The sequence below is a fragment of the Anopheles aquasalis genome, chromosome 3, assembly GCF_943734665.1.
Source record: "Anopheles aquasalis chromosome 3, idAnoAquaMG_Q_19, whole genome shotgun sequence".
Classification (NCBI taxonomy): Eukaryota; Metazoa; Arthropoda; class Insecta; order Diptera; family Culicidae; genus Anopheles; species Anopheles aquasalis.
The window spans coordinates 29,751,596-29,771,595 of record NC_064878.1 but is presented as its reverse complement, the minus strand read 5'-3'; the positions used below and the strand labels follow the sequence as shown (position 1 = coordinate 29,771,595).

Sequence of the window (20,000 nt, the reverse complement as noted above, 5' to 3'; positions counted from 1 at the left end):
GCTCATTTTTGATGTTGTTTGTGAAGAAACTGTTCTACTTTATTTTTTTCAAGTGAATGTCTAAAATTGTACTTTGATTTTTTTAAGAATATTTGGATGACGTTGCAAGAAGGCTTGTTTAAAACTTCATACATGGCATCAATTTTAAAAAGCGTGTCCAAAAAAATCTCCTTTTCCAGTGCCCATCGCAGCCTTGTGACGGGCCATCTGATCGGCGCAATTCAATGTTCTTTTAATTGATTATACGTTCATCCAGGTAGCCCAGTCCAGTTTTTGTTGAATTTCCAATTTTTCGATTTATGGCAGATTTTTTAAGTTGGAAAATTGATTACAATATGATCAAACCGGGTTCGTCGCTTAAAAGGGCAAGTCTTTTGATTCGGAACAAAAACAGCTAATTTTTGTCCATTTGTTTAAAGAAAACCATTTAACTTTATATGTTTCTGCAAATGCCATAATAAACTGCATTTTTTCAGGAATGTTTGGTTGTATTTTGGTTACAATATGTTAAAAAATTCATCCAAAAATGGTGCATTAAACGATTAAACCTAAAAAAAAAACAAGTTTTACATAATTGTTTAATTGTTAATAAAAAAGGTCCCAACTCGGCGAGGCTACCTGAAAAATAGTGCACAGATTATGTGTGTAAAATTTCAAATCAATTGGTTCAATCTTCTATATAAATAAATTACAAACTCGAACTTTCGAACGCACATCACGTGAGAACGGATGGGCCGATTTCACTCATTCTTGGCCCAATGAATTCGTCTTGCTCTGCGGAAGGTTTATACGACGAGAAATTTTGAGTAAGTTCTGTCCTTTCACGGCAAATTGGAACTCAATTTTGGACCGGATTTCCACCTCACAGCCTACTTGATTCGATATTATTTCAAAACATTGGATGGCCCAGCCCCAATGCCCACTGCGTTGAATTCGATATTGTTGCTCCAATCATCATCGTCGTCTACTGTGGTACTTTGATCAGTTCTACAGAGATCACAAAATCAGTTTTTAATTTTTTGCACCCCTCCAATTAAAGAGCGCTTTGTTTGAGCAAACCAACGATGATTCGTCAAGTGATTTAAATTTGGTGGTTATTGTGGTTTGAATAAAAATTACGGCGAGTGCATCAAGAACTATTTATGAAAAGATCTGTCTGATTTTAGTCATTGTGTCATTTCATAGACAAAAAAAATGCCTGCTTTCAGAAGATCAAGTAAAGGAGTGCGCAGTCGAAATTTAAAAAGACTGGCCTTAATCCGTAGAAACCAGACCTCTGAGAAACAAGGTCAAACATGTTTTTAGCTCAATTGCTTATGTCTGAAAATCGAAATCAAGATCTCAAGAACAACGAGAAAGGATTAATGATAGCGAAAGACGAAGGCAGCAATGCAATCAAGATCAGGATCGTATATGTGCAACTAATGCGAATTCTCCCGTGGTTCATTTACATTGTGCCGCATTCCTATATGGTTCTACAATCCCCGAGCATGAAATATCGTGTGTTGTAATAGGGATAAGGTGTGTTAACATAGCAATGCACCAAAAAAAGGATGCACCTAACAAAAAACAAAAAATATAGAGTACCAAAAAGCTTCCGAATGAAAAAAAATTACATTAAAATCCCGTTTCCGTTTTTATGTTGCATTTAAAATTATACATTCAACATCTTAAATATAATCGACCCTCCGAGTGGCAGAACGAAGTTTGCGGGGAACGACTAGTAATTTATATTTAATCTTTATTTTTTCGACTTTGAAAACGTTGGTTTTGGGAAACGCGCTTCAAAGTAGTGAGTTGAAGTTAGCGTTGTATGAAGCGAGGATTTGTCAAAAATGTAGAACTTTGTTAGTTTTTCTTCGGTTGATACAAAAATTTTACACAATACTCTTAAAACGATCAGCACTCACGGAAAAATGTAAGAAAATATATGATTAAAAAAAAATTCTTAGCCCTCCTTAACTTGGTTTGAAATAGAACAACATCAAAGTTACAAAATACTGATCAACTCATCACCGTGGTGAACTAAACCACAAACCTTGATCGTGGCATTGATCTGATTTGATACAGGTAATCGGTTCCTGCAACGATAAGTGTTGAACAGCAACGGCTTCAACCCACAATCGTTGGGATGATGTTTTTGGAAGCGCCCACCATACTCCCCCCGGGGGACCAGCACTTCAAAACCACTCCGCTCTCCCCCCGCTGGAAACGAAGCGTTCGCGACCGTTCAATTCATGTCGAAAGGGGGGGCAAAAATCGGCAAGATTCTCACGACCTCGTTTCCGTTCCGTTTGACTCAGTCGCGGCTTCCGATTAATATAAACTTTCAAATTAAAATGATTTTTGCTCCACAGTCGCGGTGCGGCCAGCTAGCTAGTCACGGCCATCATCACCCTCAAGGGGAGTGCAGCGGGGGACCCTTCGTGGCGTTCATGCAGAAACCGCGATCTTGTTTCAATGTTCGCCACCCTGCGTCGTGAACTCGAGCACTCGAGCGGTCCACAGTGGGATCCACAGTGGCTACTCGCATCTTTGGCACAGAAGGGGGGTGCTCGGGCGCGCGCCCAACACTTACGCCACCGCACTATCCCTGCCCGGCAAAAGGCTGACAGATCGGAGCCACGGTGAGATGGTGGCGATAATTACACATTTAACGTATGAACGTGAAGGAAGAACCTCAAATTATAGTCGAATTGTTGTTGATTACCGAAATCAAGAGCAACGCGCGGCGTGGCCATCCTAGGCCGCATAGACCGCGGGGTTTCCTCGTTCTCTTGGCGTTCTCTCTCTCTCTCTCTCTCTCTCTCTCTCTCCCGCTCGCAATGTTTTCCCTTTCACCGATTTGGAAGAACTGGACCGGACCCGCAACAGCACCGGGTGAGCACGAGCCCGTGTGAACTGAAGGGGTTTATCTAAATTACAGGAAAAACGTAAACACTGGCTTACCGCTTGGCGCTTGGACGATATCCGAGCACTTAAGCCCAGGAGGTTCCGAGGGCGCCATCGCCGCGATATGTTCGCGCGCCCCCCTCGGGAATGGCAGGAAAACGGATTTCTTGTGGCGCGGCGCAAATCTGTTTCGTCAGCAAAAATCGATTAACCCGGACGCGAGCTCCGCTCTGTGCTCCCGGCTTTCCGTCCGTCCCAGGCTCAGATAGTTTTAATTGTATCGAATTGTTGGCTCCTGAACTCGCAGTGAAGAGGAAGAGGAAGAGGAGAAGACCTGGGACCGGTACGTTGCTACCGGGCATCTGGAGTTCATCATGCCGCGTGAAGCTGATGGGATGGGACAAAAGGTATCTCTTCACGCGGTTATATCTCCCAAGAGGCACACAAAGACTGAGGACAAGACAGCGCGAAGAGGAGAGATTAAGCTTCTGTTGGCTTCTGTGCGAGTGCTTTTTTCTTTGTTGTTCAGAGTGTTATGCTCGTAGTTTATACAAGATGCCATGAGCACGTATCGCTTCAATTGCTTAAGCTCTGCTGCGTGATCTGGATCCCCTCCCCGATCAGCCCCCAAGCCGTAGCAGAGCTCCAAAAACCGACTAATTAACGTTCCCAAAGAATTCATTAGCGAGTGCGTGGTGCGCGGCAGCAGCGAATGGCCGCGAATGGCTTGATGAGCGTATCAGGCTTTTCAGCCACAAAACCGGAATCGATTAATGAAGTTTGAAAGATCGATGAAATGCTGTGCTTCCATAGGGCAGCCGGCACCATAGGCGTGAATCGCGTTACAAAAGCGCTCCTTGATTGCCGCTGCTGCCAGCAGATGTAGAGATATAAATCATGATCCAGTTTAGTGATCGCCCTCTCTTCTCTTGCCGCACGGAGCGCTAATGTATTTTGATCTGCCGACGATACCTTCTCCGTTCTTTTTTTTTTTTTGTGTTTTCCGACATTGAATTTCAATAAATGAAGAGCCTTTTTTTGTACAAGTAATTAGGTAAGTACGCTCTTCTATTTTACGTGATTTGCAAAACATTCAGCTCGCCTAGATATCTAACCGGTATAAATCTAAGGCACTTGCTGCACTTTACTTGCCGCTTGCTCCTCAATAGTCTCGATCGTTTATCAGTAACCGTTGATCGACACTGTCGGCCCCCTGCTGCTGCTCCGAACTACTCCTCCGTTCGTCAGCAACGGGGCTTTTCATTACTTCCTTGCAGTTCGGAGTTCGTTCGTACGACCCTGATCATGCTGGGAATGGCTCCCATAAAGAGCTCCCAAAAAAAAACGGCGAAGGCCGCTCCATGGCTCTCTCTCTCTCTCTCTGTCTTTCATCTCTATTCCCCTTCTTCGTCTTCTCCATCAGTCCCCTCAGGTCGGAAAATGCGCGCGCGCGAGAAGGAAAACGCGAGCACACTAATTCTCTATATTTAACAATAGATTATCTAATTGAAACGTGAATTCTTGAACCTCTCGATCTGTTGGCTCTGGTTGCTGGTTCCCAACGAATTAAAAATCAATAAAGCCAAATTGTTTCTCGCGAGGCTCCGCGGAGTCCACGCGAAAGCAGAGGCCGTGGAGCCGTGAAGCATGCAGAGCAGCAAACGGTAGACTCCAAGGGCGTTGCGTTGGGAGCGCCACCGACCGCCGAAGAAGCGTAGTCTTCCAATTTCCAGCCAGGCACCTGATAGCTGACCGATAGCTACGGCCAGTCCGGTAGGGATAAACGAACCCGGTAATTTAGGATTCATTCATAGACGCAGTGCCTGAGCAGAGCCCTTCGTCTGACCTGTTGGGGGGGCGTTGGATGTCTTCACAAGCACCCGCTGATATGGCGCTTGGCTACTGTTTGGAAGGAAATCATCGGCACCACCACCATCGCCACCAGCGCAATCGGCATCAGGGGTAATGGATCAATTAATAACTAAACCAACTTTTTCTGTTTCGCTCCTCGACGGGGCAGTTGAAATCCAATAATTTATTGTTTCGGAACCGGGCAGCCGAGCAGCAGCGATCGCCAAACGATGGGAAACACGGATCGGTCAGCGCTACACAGGAAATTATCTAACTGGATCGGCCACGGCCCCTCCCTCTCTCTCTCTCACTGTGATGCGTGCGGTTTTTGGCAGAGGAATAAACGGATTTTCGATCGCTTCCTGTCTGTCTGGGACCCGGTACCTGTGGGAGTGTTTGCAGCCAGTCAGTGCCCGGACCAAACCGGGTTCGCATCGGTTTGGGGGCGAGTGGAATTGGAATCGCTTTTAGAGATTATTGAAAGTCATTTCGCCCGATGATGGCATCTAATTGATGAGTTGGCAGGAGGCATCCGAAAGGCTCAAAGATCGGTTCTGGCGATCAAAGAACTCAAGAACTTGAACTTCCATCGTTGCTTTCACAGTTGAAATCGTTCGATTAGCAATAATATCTCATTTATGAGGTATCTAGTCCAACTTGCGATTCTTCGCAGGAGAGTGCAATTGATCCTCAAACTCTCCGCTGGTAATTGACGATCACGGCCAGCGCGTCGGCGAACTTAAGCCATCAAATCATCAATTCGACGGACGAGCGTTGTGCTCCACTTTTCCCGGCTCTGCAATGCATGTGCATGGGCTTGTCGATGGGTCGACCCTATCGCACCGTATCTGCACGTCTGCAACCTCGGCCAAGGTCCATGGCCACACGATCACGCTGGCTCCACGGTGCGGGGTCAGTTTGTCGTGATCAATTGTGTGCAATTTATTACGAAATGAGGGTGAATTATGCTTCAAATTTACTCATTCGCCCAGCGCCCAGCGCCCAGTGCCCAGTGCCGCCCGGTTATGATTTTGATATGTTACGGTCGAGGCGCATCATCACGGAGCGCTGCTCCGAATTCTGCGTGCGGCGTTAGACACGGCAGGAGGATCGATTCTGCTTTCCGGGTCGTTCGGGATCCCCGCGGGGGGCGGAAAGGAAGAGGAGACGGGATGAGGCCGTGCATTTCACTCCGACTGACTCCGGGTTGACGGATTCTCGCGCGGCACTTCTTGCTGAGGAGTAGTAGTAGCCCGCAGCCCCGGATTGCTGCGGAGTGTTGAAAGACCGTCAGCCGGCCTCCAGTTTGCGCGGGATTTCCATGTAATTTTCCCGTGAACCTAGGCTCGATCGTGTGAGATTTGTAGCTCGGGATGATCCACGACGAGCACAGCAGAAGGATGGTATGTTCCAGCTCAGGGGTTATAAGATCACATGTGCGCATGCACTTCCTCCAAACGAATTCAGACCTCGGCAACCATTGGTCCGACCACCGGCAACTACCACGTATTTGGTACTATTTGTGGTATTATTCACGCTTCGATTCGCTAGTGCAGGGAATGGTGCGGCCGTACCGACCCCGAAACCGATGGCTACGTGCTGATCAATATTTCACGGGAAAATTTATGTTTCATTTCATTTGTGATAAATGTATAGCAATTTCACCGGTGCACAGAAAAAGCCTGGTCAGGTCCACGAGGGGTTTGTGACGTTAGATGAGAGAATATTGGCATCTTCAGGAGCAGCAGCAGCGGCAGCAGTGATGGCGACGGCAATCGAGCAGTCAAGAGGCGAAGAAAGTTCCTTGGCAAATTGATAATTTTTGCACCAACGCTTCAGGTGTGGCTGGTTGAGCTTGGAGGGATGGCTCGAGGGGACCTCATCGACCGGGAATCGCAGGCTAGGAGTCGCGTCGTCGATAGAGAGGAGCACATACGTAAACCATCAAACCGCGGGTCTGGCACTGCTTCTCACACGGATGATGGATCGGGCCGACAACTGTTGCTGCATGCTGAATCCCCTCGCTGGTCCATCGTCCGGTATAGGGCTGTGGATGCTGGCTGGATAACCCCCCACCCGGGACGGCGGTAGGTAAAGCCACCGCGACACGAGCCCCATCGCGTGTCGACGGAGGAAAGTGATTTTTGCTTCCAGTACAACGCGCTCCGCTGCTGCTCCGTGCACCTCACATCCATCTTCTGACCTTTGGTCGCCCCGTTTGGTCTTGATTTCGTGCAAGATTCTCCTCCTTCCCGGACATGGGTGTCTTTTTTTTACTTACTTTTTTTCTTCAGTTTTTTTTTGTCGGTTCGGTTTGTGATTCCGCATTCCACTCGGCCCCTTCCGCTGCTACTCCCGTGACCAGTGACGAAGCGCGGTGGAAGGCGTCAACAAATTATACACGCTCATCAAGTTGTTTCTCCCGCAAGTAGAGGGCTCGTCGGTTTTTAGTCTTCGCGCGATAGGTTTTTGTTTGGTAAGTTGTTGCGGTTGCGCCTTCCTTTTCAAACGGCTGACAGACGGAGGACCTTTTTCGGTGGAGGCCACGGTGTCATGCATGCATGCAGAATGGATCTTTTGCCCGACTTTTGTCCCGTGGGGCTTCGGCTCCCCGACGGGTGTGTTATGATGATGAAGTTTCGGGCGTAATCAATTAGTGGCCGAATTCATGGCATGCGCGGGCCGGGTGTTGTATCGGTCTCAATGTGAACTCAAATGAACACAAATTAGGCACTTATTCATAGAATGGGATTGCGGAGCGGTGTCTGGGTGGCTGAAGTTGCGTGGATGGAGCGATCAGATGCGTCGATGTCGGGATGTGGGCCGAGGATGTGCTAACCGCTGGTGGTGGTGGTGGTGGTGGGGAATTGTACGTTCCAGTTGATGAGCTCGCATACAATGCTGGAGTATTTAAGGTGATTACTTGCAATTTAGGAGAGCTCGGAAATATCCACACTGTATATACCCGCTACACTTGTACCCTTGTGTTCTGTAATTCAATACCGGTATTGCAACGAAATGTTCCAGCTAAGCGAATAAAATACAAAGCGATACTGAAGAAGCTTTACACCTGCCTTTGTCACTTGGTTGCTTTCGGACAGGGTATTTGATACATTTTTTTGTTACGCAGCGACCCAACGCAAAGCTCTCCTTAACGAGGTTTGCTTTGATTGACTCGTAAATCACTGCTCGATCAAACGATCTTTCGTCGATCACATCAAAGCTAGACGGAGCACTTTATTCCACCGAAATACTAGGCCACCAGCAACCTGCTCACGTTAGTAGCGACAGTATTGTGTTCTGGTAATAAAAACAGTCAGAAGATGGGGTTTAATGGGCTGTCAGGTATTTAGATTGGTCCATCACACTGTGCTCCATTTTGGGAGGTAAAGGACTTTGATTGAACCAAGTGTCGAAGTGATAACAACTGAATGGATGGGATGGTTGTTTAAAATGCGGAAGATTTCAGAACCGCTGGGGGGTCGAGCCACTTAATGATGAGATCGATGACAATCTAATACAAGGTGCTAAGCTCAAACTAGTTTGACGAAGTTACTGTAGTTGATGGATTCTTACAAATATTTCTACAAACCAACCATCACTTGGGTATTTACATGCATTTACTTGGCAGTTTTAACCATTTTTACAGAGTATTTGTTGTAAAAAGTTTAAAATAAATTAGTTCAATCTCTTTAACAATATCGAAAGTGATCAATTTAAAGGGAATTGGAATTTTTTTTTTTGATGACAGAAAATTTTATTTCAAGTTGAATAATAAATGTACAATGTGACATAACGGAACCGAGCACAACAAACCTTAAACTAGCTCTCAAACGATCGAATCGACCATTCACGATTGTAGTTTAACAACAATTAACCTGGGTGTGGCCGTTTCTTTGTTGGTCTGTTCCCTGGGTTTTTTCTCACAAAAAACCGTCACCAATCCGCTTCATCCATATCCGCTGCCGAGACAAGAACATGTGCTTTTCGATCATTTGAAAGTGTTTCATTACTTCCTTCGATAATGAAACGAAGGAAAAATTAAACCCCTAATGAGTTGGGCAAGTAGCAGTAGGCGCGCAGTAGGCCCCAACCAAACGCGCCCCAAACGCGCCCCACCGTGGCCCAAAGCGGCCATTTATTGTGCACTGACCGAAGGGCGGCAGGGAGGGGAAAAACGACATGTTTTCTCTGCATTCGGTTTTATTTTCCTTCATTCCCGCTAGCGCTAGGTCATCAAATGTTGAAAGTGCGTGAGAATCGTCTTCGTCTTTACGGCTTTACAGTCCGTGGCCGGGCGGCCACGCGGCCAGGCGCAGATTACTGCTCCATAAGTGGAGCCTGCGCGTTTCGTGTGACCTATGCCACCCAGCTGGTAAAACGATCGTGGCCTTTCCCGATCCCCGTTTCCTCGATTCAAGCAGATGATTCGACCGAAAGAAAGTTGTATGATGACGGGAGGAAACGGGGCGACCACCCTGTCCACCTGTGCACGCTACACCCGCAGTTGCAGTTTTCCGCATACTGACCGGTCAATGAAACTTACTGCAACAGTTTTTACTGTAAGAAATGGCTTCTTTTGGAAGTGGAAATGGATCATTATTTATTCAGAAGAAAATAATTCATAATGTGTCATGTCCTTTCCAATCTTTTAACCAGGATCATTAATTTCTTTCATTATTATCTTACAGCAAATGATAGGAATAAAAAGCTTGGCAATACAAATTTCAAATGGTACATTTTTCATAGAAACAGTTGTTTATTTTTTTCACATTTTTATATCTTGTGCTGTCTCTTCCTCACAACATTCTTTCTAGGGCGTATACACCTAAGCTAAACGTACTGATGATGCCTTTCCATTTTCATGTCGATGAGAATGGGCCGCCATCGTCTATTATAACTTGGGGTAAATTTAATTTAAATCTACACAATTCTTCTCTAATTGGTGGTTGCACTCGATAACCTAAGGTAATTTAACTAAACTTACACTCAACATTTAATAACAGTTGCAACTATCGTCTAGCGGACCAACGGCCAACTGGCCGTTTTTGTTTTGTTTTATAAATAGGAAAAGGGTTTTTGAGGGAGGGAGGAGAAAGATCAAATTGGCGCAACGCATAGGGGTAACATTGGCTCTAAGAAAGGAGGAGATAACGTTTGCTTCGAATAGAATCGCCTTTCATGGGTGTGCTATATGCAAATTCGAGCAGCTTACACTAATCACATCCCGATTGGTGGACGGCATTTAACCGCACAGCTCTTACAGTAATGCTGCAGTGGGAACAGTGTGTGGGAACTGCGTACAAGCTGCTTTGGTGTCAGGAGTTTCCCTCCACTTCGACACGGAACGTTGGGCTGTTCCGGAAAAAGAGATGCTAATATATCATCTACTAAGCTCAACCTAAGCCCTAAAGTGTGCCGCATAATTGTTTGTTTGGTAAATGTGATAATTGGTATAAATTAAGCTATGGGGACATGCGGAGTCGTATGTTTGCTTTAGAGGAGCACCAACCGACCGACGGCGGGAAGCTATAATGCAGTGCTAAATGTCATGCCGCGCGGCACGTTACAACGTTGATCTGTATTCGGCATTATTGCCGCTGCGCTGCGGCTACTGGCCACTGTGTCCTGGGTTTGAACGGATAATCCTACCACGCACACACATCCACACATACATAAAAAACACGCAATACAAGGTGTATGATCCACAGAATACTGGCACATGTTTGTTGTTCACGCTACTACTTATTTTAAACAATTTCCTATCCAACAAGCCAAGGGCCAGCGTACTTCCGATCCACGTCATCCAACCGGATGCGCGACTGACACTTCCTGCCTTGCTCCTAGTACTGTCATGGTGTTCTCTCTAGACTCGCGTTCCAGTGTTTTACCATCTAGAAATTGCAAGAACGTCGTCACATTCACTAGCTACTATCGTCCTAAAGCACCTAAACGGTAGCACCAGGGCTCACAACGCTAATCGTGTAAAATATTTACAATCTTCCCGATCATGGCCGATCATGATCACTATCGGGGCTTTCCTAAGCCAACCGATCTTTGGTAAAGTGCTGCCATCCCGCTGGGGGGGGGGTTCTTCGGGGCAGCCTAAGGGTTTGCTCGTCATCCAATGAGTCCAGTTATTGCAGTTTTGCCAGTTTGTGCGAGCTCACAATCGATCGCTTTCGAGGCCGGTCAGATCTCGTGCCCAATCCAGTGGCCATCACACACAAACAGACAACGCAGAAGCTTGTGGCCGATAACAGTTATCACTGCGTTCGTGTACGTGAGTTTTTTTTTTTTTTGGCAAGCTACCTCCGTCACGCTTCTGCTCCTCACACCTTGGTTGTCAGATCGAGCGGTGTCGTTCCTTGCAGTTTCATCCGTTTCACCTCACGCTCATACTCGGTCTCCTCCGGTTCTAGGTCGGACTCACTGCCGCTACCGTGATGGCCGAGTGCATGCCGATGCCGAAGGTGCTGCAGATGGTGATGGTGATGGTGAAGCTGCTGCTGCTGCTGCCGATGGTTTGCCGATGGCCGGACCAGTGGCGGTGATTCTGGTTGCGGTGGTGACGCAAGACGTTGCTGAGTTGGTGAGGGCGTCAAAGACGCTTCGTGACAGCGCGGTGGTGACGACGGTAGGTGCCGTTTGTGATGCTCGTGGTTGTTACTGATGATCGTGTTGTTGTTGTTGTTGTTAGGAGTCGTTTTACCGGAGGTGGTCGTTGCAGTAGCAGCAGCAGCCGCCGCCGCCGCCGCCGCAGCAGCAACCGCATACTTGTACTTATCCAAACCGGACGATGAGCGGCTTTCGGCGTGAGTTTCATCATCGGATCCGTTCGATTCGGCTCCCGACATCGACGATCGTCGATCGTCCGCGGATGTGCAGCTACTGCCCGTCTTCATACTCAAATCGATCGGATTGTCCTGGTTCAACCCTGACTGTTGCTGCTCCGGTCGCTGATGGTGGTTGTGGTGGTGATGGTGGTGATGGTGGTGGTTGTTCTCGGGCGTGTGCTGACGAACCACAATCGCCTGGGAAGGCTGCGATACGACGACGATCGGTGAGCGTGGTGGTGTCATCGTGGCCGGCCCAACGTCCTCCGGTTCCGGTTCCTCCTTATCACTACCATTGGCAGTACCGTTGCTCGGGCAACGCTGCGATTCCAGCACCTGATCCAGGATGAAGCGCTTGGCGTACGGATCCGGTGACTTACCGCTGGCACTATCGTTGGCATTACCATTGCTACCGGGCGTCACCGGGTGTGCACTCGGTTCGGTATTGTGATTTGGCGTGAAGCGACTGTTGTTGTTATTTGCCAAGGGCGAGCTGGGCAGCGTCAGGTGCGTGTCGGCCGGCTTCAGCAGACCCGCCTGTGGATGCGAGTAGAGCGCCGGATGGAACCCTGGGAACATAAGATGCGACGAGGGTAGGAAGCCAGGCGGGGGCATCAACGGCAGTCCACCGAATGGCAGGGGCAGGAAGAGGTCCTTGTTGCTGAGGGTGGCCGCCTCGTGGTGTAGTTTGCCCTGCCGAAGCAACGCATTGCGTCGATCGTTGATCTCGTTCGAGCTGTCCGAGTTGTGGCTGTCCGGTGAGCTGACCGACGGTGAAGCGGACGGATGCTTGCTGTACTCCTCCAGACCGAGCAGCATCAGTTCCTCCTTGGTGCACGGTGGCCGCGGGTACATACCGTGCGGGTAAGCGCCCGGATGGAACATGCCCGGATGCATACCGACCTGCTGCGGGCCCTTCGGATGGTTGCCCTGCTGCTGCTGATGCTGATGCTGATGCTGCTGCTGGTGCTGCTGGGCGGCCTGCTGTTGCTCCTGCAGCAGACAGTGGATCTTGAACCAGTTCGATCGTCGCCCGTACCGTGAACCACTCTTCGACATGCCCACCATCAGGCACTTGCGCAATCGGCACGCTTTGCACGCCGTCCGGTTCTTCTTGTTGATGATACATTCGCCGTTGTTTTTGCACTCCGAGATCGACGACAGATTGTTGTACGATCGGCCGAAAAAGGACTGTCGAGGGAAAGGAAGAGACGGAGAGAGAGAGAGAATGAACGAAATGGCGATTGAAATGGAAAGTTAAAGATCGAAGGAAACGAAAGTAAGGTGGCACACAACTCTGATGGCGCATCTTCGGAGCGCGGTGTCCACGCTCCGGTCGGTTCGGGCATGTGTCACGTGTCACAAGACGAATCGTGCAGCCTCCCATGACGACGTCGTCTCCGTCTCCGTCGTCCCCTATGATGATGTTGCCTTCCCGAGGCTTCCTGAAAATGACGGTCGCTCTCGGGCACTATCTCGGCGTTATTAATTAACAGTTTCACGCATTCCTCAACCCTAACAACCGCCTACGTTTGTTGCGCATCCGTTTGATGATGTACACAAGCCCACCTCTGGCGCTGGCACTCTACTCCACCTCCGAAAAACCTGCTCCTTGGTGCGCCCTGGCACCGTTTCGTGTGAATCGATAGCGAACCGGGCCGAAAGCACTTCACAGTCGTGGGATTTCAACAAATTGCTTCATTTTGCTGCTTCACGGAAGCGCGAAGCGGAGTTCGGGTGCGAGCAAAAAATACCAAATTCAGGGATGTGTCATAATTGGCGCCCGTGAACTATGGAGCTCGATGGGACGCAATTCTCACTTTCCTGTGCACAGGAGCAGGGGACGCCCATATCTAGCAGGCACCCGGTGCATGCCCCCCTCAAATATATGGTATGATAATTTGCTGTTTTAAAGGTTCTTTGCTCACCTGCTGGAACGGAGTGTTTTTTTTTATTTACGAATCCGAACATGTGTCACCGGAGCGAACGGAGATGCTCCTTCCGCTTCTTGGCGTACTGGTCGAGGTGCACTACGATCAGATGATCTTCGCGCCCGGAACCCTGGATGCCAACGGGGCCTTCGTCCCCCCTCACACCGGGTCTATGACAAATAGCTTGGCAAAAAGGGCGATCGCGTTTGAGAATGCTATACGAGCATAATAAATAACATCGCGCCGGCGACATTCAAGCCATGCCGCCGACTACAAGCCAAGACGGACCAAGTGCGATCGCAAAGTGATCGCGAGACAATCGCCTCACGGAGACTGAGTACTGAGTCCGCCGTTCAATTTCCGCTGGGATTGTAAGTCACTTCTATAAGGCGGCGTGATTTACGGCAACGATCGCGTTTACGGCTGCCCGAGATGTAACCGAGTGGTGTGACCTTGGGTTGCACACGCGACCGTCATATCGCATGCGGGGCCGCTATTTTGCTATTGCAGTGCACCGTGAGGGGGGGAGGGGGGCTATTAGCAAATCAAAGCAAGATGGATCCGTCAAATTGGGTTTCGGGGTAAAAAAAAACGAATGTCATTCGAGTGTGCTGGATGATCATCAAAATTGGTTTAAGCGGACGCGAGTGCTCTAGCGGAAAATGAGCGCGTTGAGCGGTTGTGTTGTAAACATACGATGAAGACACGAATGCCACGTGACACATCTGACGCTGCGGTTATCATGCTCTCCGTCAACGCACGATCGAACACCATGTAAGCGATCATCTTCGAATGTTTTCAGTACACAGAGTGTTTCGCTGTCGCAGAAGCGTTCAATCAAAGTGATTGTACGACTAGAGGCACAGGAGCCTTGAAAGGAACCATCTTCATTTGGACGCTATGACTGGAATGGCCTGGAACACGTACTGGTAGTGCCACGATTGAAATCATTTGATTCGAGCAATGGACTGGAGCCCTACCGTGTACTTCGTCATCGGCACCGTCATTCGATTGCTCTCGATTGCCCAATCGACCCCCCCAAACCCGACCAAGCGACTAGCGATAGCGGTTGTTGGTAATTTAATTAAAAAAAAAGAAGTCATTCCAGCTATGCGCATCGCGAACAACCGCGCGATCAGCGATCAAGCAGCACAACACAGCACCGTTTGGCCGGCCGCCCAGCCACGATCATCGCCGCGGGCCGTCGGCGTGCTCTGAAATTTATGAAAATAGCCCACATCATGTTCGCGCTCAAGCTCTGGGCCGACTCCTCCACAGTCTAACCTTATCCAAGGCCCCTTCACCATGCTGGTCTTTACGTTGTGCAAAAGATGGTCCCACGGTGGTGAGCCACCGAGTCTCTCGTTTTACCCCCGGGGGGGTGGGTGAGGGGGCTCCTCGATGATTGATCTAAATTATGTCTCCAATCCCGTTTTGCTGATGATTCTATTCACACCAACTCGACCGTATTTCATTCCAAATACTCCATGGCTCGACCGCTCCGCTCTCGCATTCACGCGGAGACATCATCAGCCGCATCCACATCGACATCAAGGTTGTGAAGTATATCAACGGATCGGATGTACTCTATAGAGGCTTTAATGCCGCTGACTCCGAATCTAACACCGATCGCAGAGTTCCCGGGGCGAAATGAGAAGCGCCCTGAATTGAGCAATTCGATCGATTGCGCTTCTGTACATCCACTTCCAGAAATGGAAGTGATCCCCTCGGTTTCGGTTCGTAGTGACTATGGTAATTAACTATTACAATACGCCATGGCGTGTATTCACGCAGCGACGACCTGCAGCTGGCTTGCCCTACGATCATCACCGAAAGGAGATCATTGAAATGAATGTCAAAAGGGATTGCATCGCCAGTGAGCGAGCGAGCGAGGGTTTGCAATTATTGCCATGGGTCCTGTATAAATCCGTTACAGGCCCAAGGTATCCGCCAGTCCTCTGGGGAGGGGGGGCATGTAGGTGTCGCCTGAACGGAACAGAATGCTTGTAGACCCCGATCGAGCGCTGCCCTGGTTGAGCAACAGCAAAACATTGGCTTGGCGCACTGTCATTTCGCAGACGGTGTGTGTCCCGTGGTGCGATGCTGATTCATCAGCCCCCTAATAAATCGACGATGACGACTCCTCCTCAACACGTAGCGGGGGGCAGAAGGGCAGAACACGTCTGCACACCCGGACACTGGAGCAGAAGCAGGAGCCGCGAAGCCGGAGCTTTAGAGGAACGGTAGAACACCGTTGTATCCGGTACCGAGGGGCATGCCAAGGGGGGTTTTGTTGTTTCCCACAATTATAATATAGACAAGAGAACGGCAGAACTACGACGATCTTACCTTGCAGCCTTCGCAAGTGAAGGCACCGAAATGGAATCCGGCCGCCGGTTCACCACACACTTTGCACTGCTGATTCATCTGGAACGAAAAGAGAAGAACGAGGAAGCCGGTGGTCAGAGATTTGGAACAATTTTACCGGATGGAAGATGCATAAAAAGTGACGACCCTGCTCGGTGGTGCTCAAGAATGAGTTCGGGGTCGTGGATCCAGTGGAGGAAGAAGGAAAACCCCCCGAAGCTGTGTGTTCAAAGCTCGCTCTCGCTATCTTCAAACGGGCGCCCCTCGGGGTCGACCTTCGGTGCGAGCAGCGAACGAAGGAGATAAATCTGACGGTGAAACTGGCCGAGCAAGAGAGAGAGAGAGGAGAAGAGGGGTTTCGGCGCAAAACAATTCAACATTGTTGCTACTAGCACACTACTAGCACTAACCACCACCACCATCACTAACACTCCCGCAGCAAACCGCAAACTCTCACTCGCTCACTCGCTCACTCAGCAGATGGCATTATGCCGTGATTTACTGTTTACGAGCTCAGAATTTCGTGTTGCTTCTGTTACCTGGTGCTGGCATACAAAGTGGTGGCCGCAACCGCAGCAGCACTGGGATCGATCCCTGTTCCGTGGATTGTAAACTTGTTTGTGTGGTACAGCGGAACAAATTTAAGGATAAAATTTAATTGATCTCCGTTGCCCTCCGTTGCGTTCCACCCCGTTTGCGCTGTTTGCGGGAAGATATACGAGCCCTTCCTTCCAATTATGGTTCACGCAGAGCAGTTTAGCATCGGCCCCAGACACTTGACCCCCACCCCGGGAACGACCGGGGAGAGCATGTTTTCTGCCGTGTTCTGCTGGTTAAAACCATAAAGCTATCCGGTTGGTGTACGGAGAATGGTTACTTTTTAGTGAGTTCGCGTTATCGAGGTTTTTGCTTTTCTAATACTTGTACTGGTCTGGACATGCCGTGAGGTTGGTAAATGGCGATCATGTCCGTAAAATCCTTTTCAGGGATTACTAACTCAACATTGCGATGGTGTTGATTAAAGCGGCCCATAGACGCTCAACTTTATTTGTCAATGTTTTTAATGCAAAAATTGCATCGCACTGTCATTTTATTTTTATTCCTCGTATTTGGGCAACATTGGACTAATCCTTAATGTTTCATCAATCAGGGCCACAGACGCATCGTGTTCGTTAATGTGACCCACAGACGACGCCAATATTCTGCCTCCTCAATATATTTTCGGCTGGCTGAAAATCTTCAACTTTTTTGACACAAGCTTCAAATAGCCCACACACGATAAATATATTGGTGTCAATCGACTTGCATGCAAGAGTTGACAAATAAAGTTGATCGTCTATGGGCCGCTTAAAGCGGCCCATAGACGCTCAACTTTATTTGTCAATGTTTTTAATGCAAAAATTGCATCGCACTGTCATTTTATTTTATTCGGGCAACATTGGACTAATCCTTAATGTTTCATCCATCATGGCCACAGGCGCATCGTGTTCGTCGCTGTGGCCCACATACGACGCCAATATTCAGCCTCCTCAATATATTTTCAGCTGGCTGAAAATCTTCAACTTTTTTGATACAAGCTTCAAATAGCCCACACACGATAAATATATTGGTGTCAATCGACTTGCATGCAAGAGTTGACAAATAAAGTTGATCGTCTATGGGCCGCTTAAGGCATAGAATTGGACTGATGGTATGATCTAAGCCTTCGCCTGGAGCAGAAATAGTTGCAAGATGATCACTCTCCGTGCACTTCCATCTTGTGTACAATCTGCCGCGACCATAAATGTCGTAATTCAATTAAAATGTAATTCCTACCAAGTTCAGCGATACTAATCTGTCGCATATTGATGTAACTCCGCGTCCGCGAATCGATATCGCTCCCTTCACTAGAGAGGTGTTTTCGGAGGTTGTCCCGCTGTTGGCGTAAAATACCATTTTGACCGCGACCATCATCGAGCGCATCATCTCGAACACACTCTCCCTCTCTCTCTCTCTCTCTCTCTCGTCAGCTGCCGGCTGGGAGTTTATGACTTTCAACTCGAGGCTTTGACCTGCTCCATCCAATCAGTTCCTTCGCGCAGCTTCGAAGCAGCCACTATCGCGGACACGCGGACACGGAGACTCCAGGAGGAGATGCGCTTCGCTTTCGAGCAGCGATGGACCATCGCGTTGTCCATGTGCAAACGGACACGTTTCGCTTCTTACACAACAACGGCTTCGCGGTTTGTTTGCGCAAACGCACATCACAAACGTTCGAACGTTCCTCTCCTCCCGTTCGACATCGCAGACATCTTTGGTGCCGCAGAAGATAAGCGCATAAGCGATGCTTTACCCTTCAACCTCATGCCTATCACCATCGGTGCTGCTGCTGCTGCTGGTACAGCTGTTTGTGTCGCGGCGCAACGTAATACTTTCCATCATAATTTAATAACTACGAACAATCTCTAAGGTCTCCACGGTAAAAGTTTACTTTCGATCGCCACTAGTGTGACGATCGCGAACTCGTGTTTTTGTGTCTCGGGATGTCATGGAACAACTGGAATCGATCCTCGCCATTGTTTAACAGCCCCCCCCACCACGAGTCGGTGAGTGTGAGAGAGCCATCACCCCCTCCGCTGGCAGCTCCTGAAGGTGAGCACGCTGTCGAAGTTGCCAAAAAAATCAGAAACTGTTTCCGACTGTTTTTAATGAACTCCGAGTCTCCGAGAGGGCGCCGCGGCTTTATTGCACTTCTGGCACATTATCATAATGCATTTAAATTTTATGCCGCGCGCTCCGGAGCGAACCGCTCGAGATGTTCTCCACGCCCGGTGGAAAAGTGTGGCACATTCTGGCGAATCCGAGGATCTGAGGGCGAATCTCGCCGATTGTGGTGCCCGTACCAGCAGCAGCAGCAGCACGCTGCTATTTATCATAAATGGAACACACCTTCGCTCCGAGGGGAACGGAATTTCGTTCGAAAATCCGCCGCCGAGCGATCGAGCATTTATGATCCGTTCGCCGATCATCCTCGGCCGACCGTCTCTCCCTTTCGTGGCGGCCGTCGCAAGAGCACAGAACGTGATAAACGGTTTGTGGGAAACGGTCATAAACTGTGCTAAAATAATTCATTTTCGTGAGGCCACGGCGCTCGTCCGAGCTCGTCCGCGGCGCTCCGGCACGTCATGGAGGGCAACTTGCCGGCAAAGTCGCCAGCATTTTGGCCTATCGCGCGACCATGCGAATCAACAATGATAAAGCGATTCAGGTGCAGCCAGCCCGGTGCATATAGTTATAGAGGAAGTTGTGCGCGCACATTTCGAGCTCGATCACATCATGAATCAAAGCCGTTCCCGGCTCATCGCGAATTCGAACGACCGCACCGCCGTGTGGGCGAGACGTGTCGAGGCGTCCCAGGGGACCCAGGTCTTCAGCTGCAGTCTCGCTGACCCATTCGGCCATTAAAGTGCGGTGTGCAGTTTTGTCAGAATGTGGTTTTAATTGCCCCCGGGCTTTTATGACCCGCTGGCGATCGACCGACGCTCGAGTGTCAAGTGCGGGCCGCACTGGCCGCGAAATTTAAAAGTTTAACTCTTGTACAATGTTACTCCGCGTTGGGTTTATGATGCGTGTTAAATTGTGTTGCGTTTCGGCCACGCAGTCCACATACCGGTGCGGCCATATGGCATGCCCATGAGGTGGGGCCAGTGTTTGCCGGTTCATCAGTTTGAAGTGTGAGGCAATGCAATGTCTGGCAGGTCCCCGGACAGGACAGGTCGGTTCGGTTTCGGTTCGGTTTGGTGCTTTTATCCATCAATCCAATTCATCCTCCCCGCGGTCGGATCGGTTTGACGAAATCGAGGCTTGCACGGTACACACCTCAGCGAACCGTTTAATTTCGTATTCCGGCAACGTCTGGCCTGAGTACTAGTGCGGCCAGGAGGTGGTCGCTAACGCACTGGCACTGGCACTGGGCACTGGGCACTGGTCTATTTGAATATTCGCGCAATCGATTGAGGCCGCACGGTGCCCAGTGCCCGCTACGCTCTATTTCAGCTCTTGCGTTCGCGGCATGGCTGCGCGAGCTGCACGCGCGGCACTTGGACTCCCCGTTGGGGTTAGGGTAGGGAAGGTCTGCGTCTTT

General features: G+C 49.2%; 1 protein-coding gene across 1 annotated transcript in view; it reads right to left on the bottom strand.

Annotated features, from left to right (window-relative positions):
• Nucleotides 1–9,558: 9,558 nt before the first annotated feature.
• Nucleotides 9,559–20,000, bottom strand: part of LOC126578196 (knirps-related protein-like) — a 30,553-nt gene continuing 20,111 nt past the window's right edge. Inside the window, exons 2-3 of the mRNA XM_050240518.1 lie at nucleotides 15,860–15,937; nucleotides 9,559–12,770 (exon numbers count right to left, since the gene is read on the bottom strand). Coding sequence (XP_050096475.1) covers nucleotides 11,076–12,770; nucleotides 15,860–15,937 — 1,773 coding nt within the window. The 3' untranslated portion in view covers nucleotides 9,559–11,075. The remainder of the gene's footprint in view (nucleotides 12,771–15,859; nucleotides 15,938–20,000) is intronic.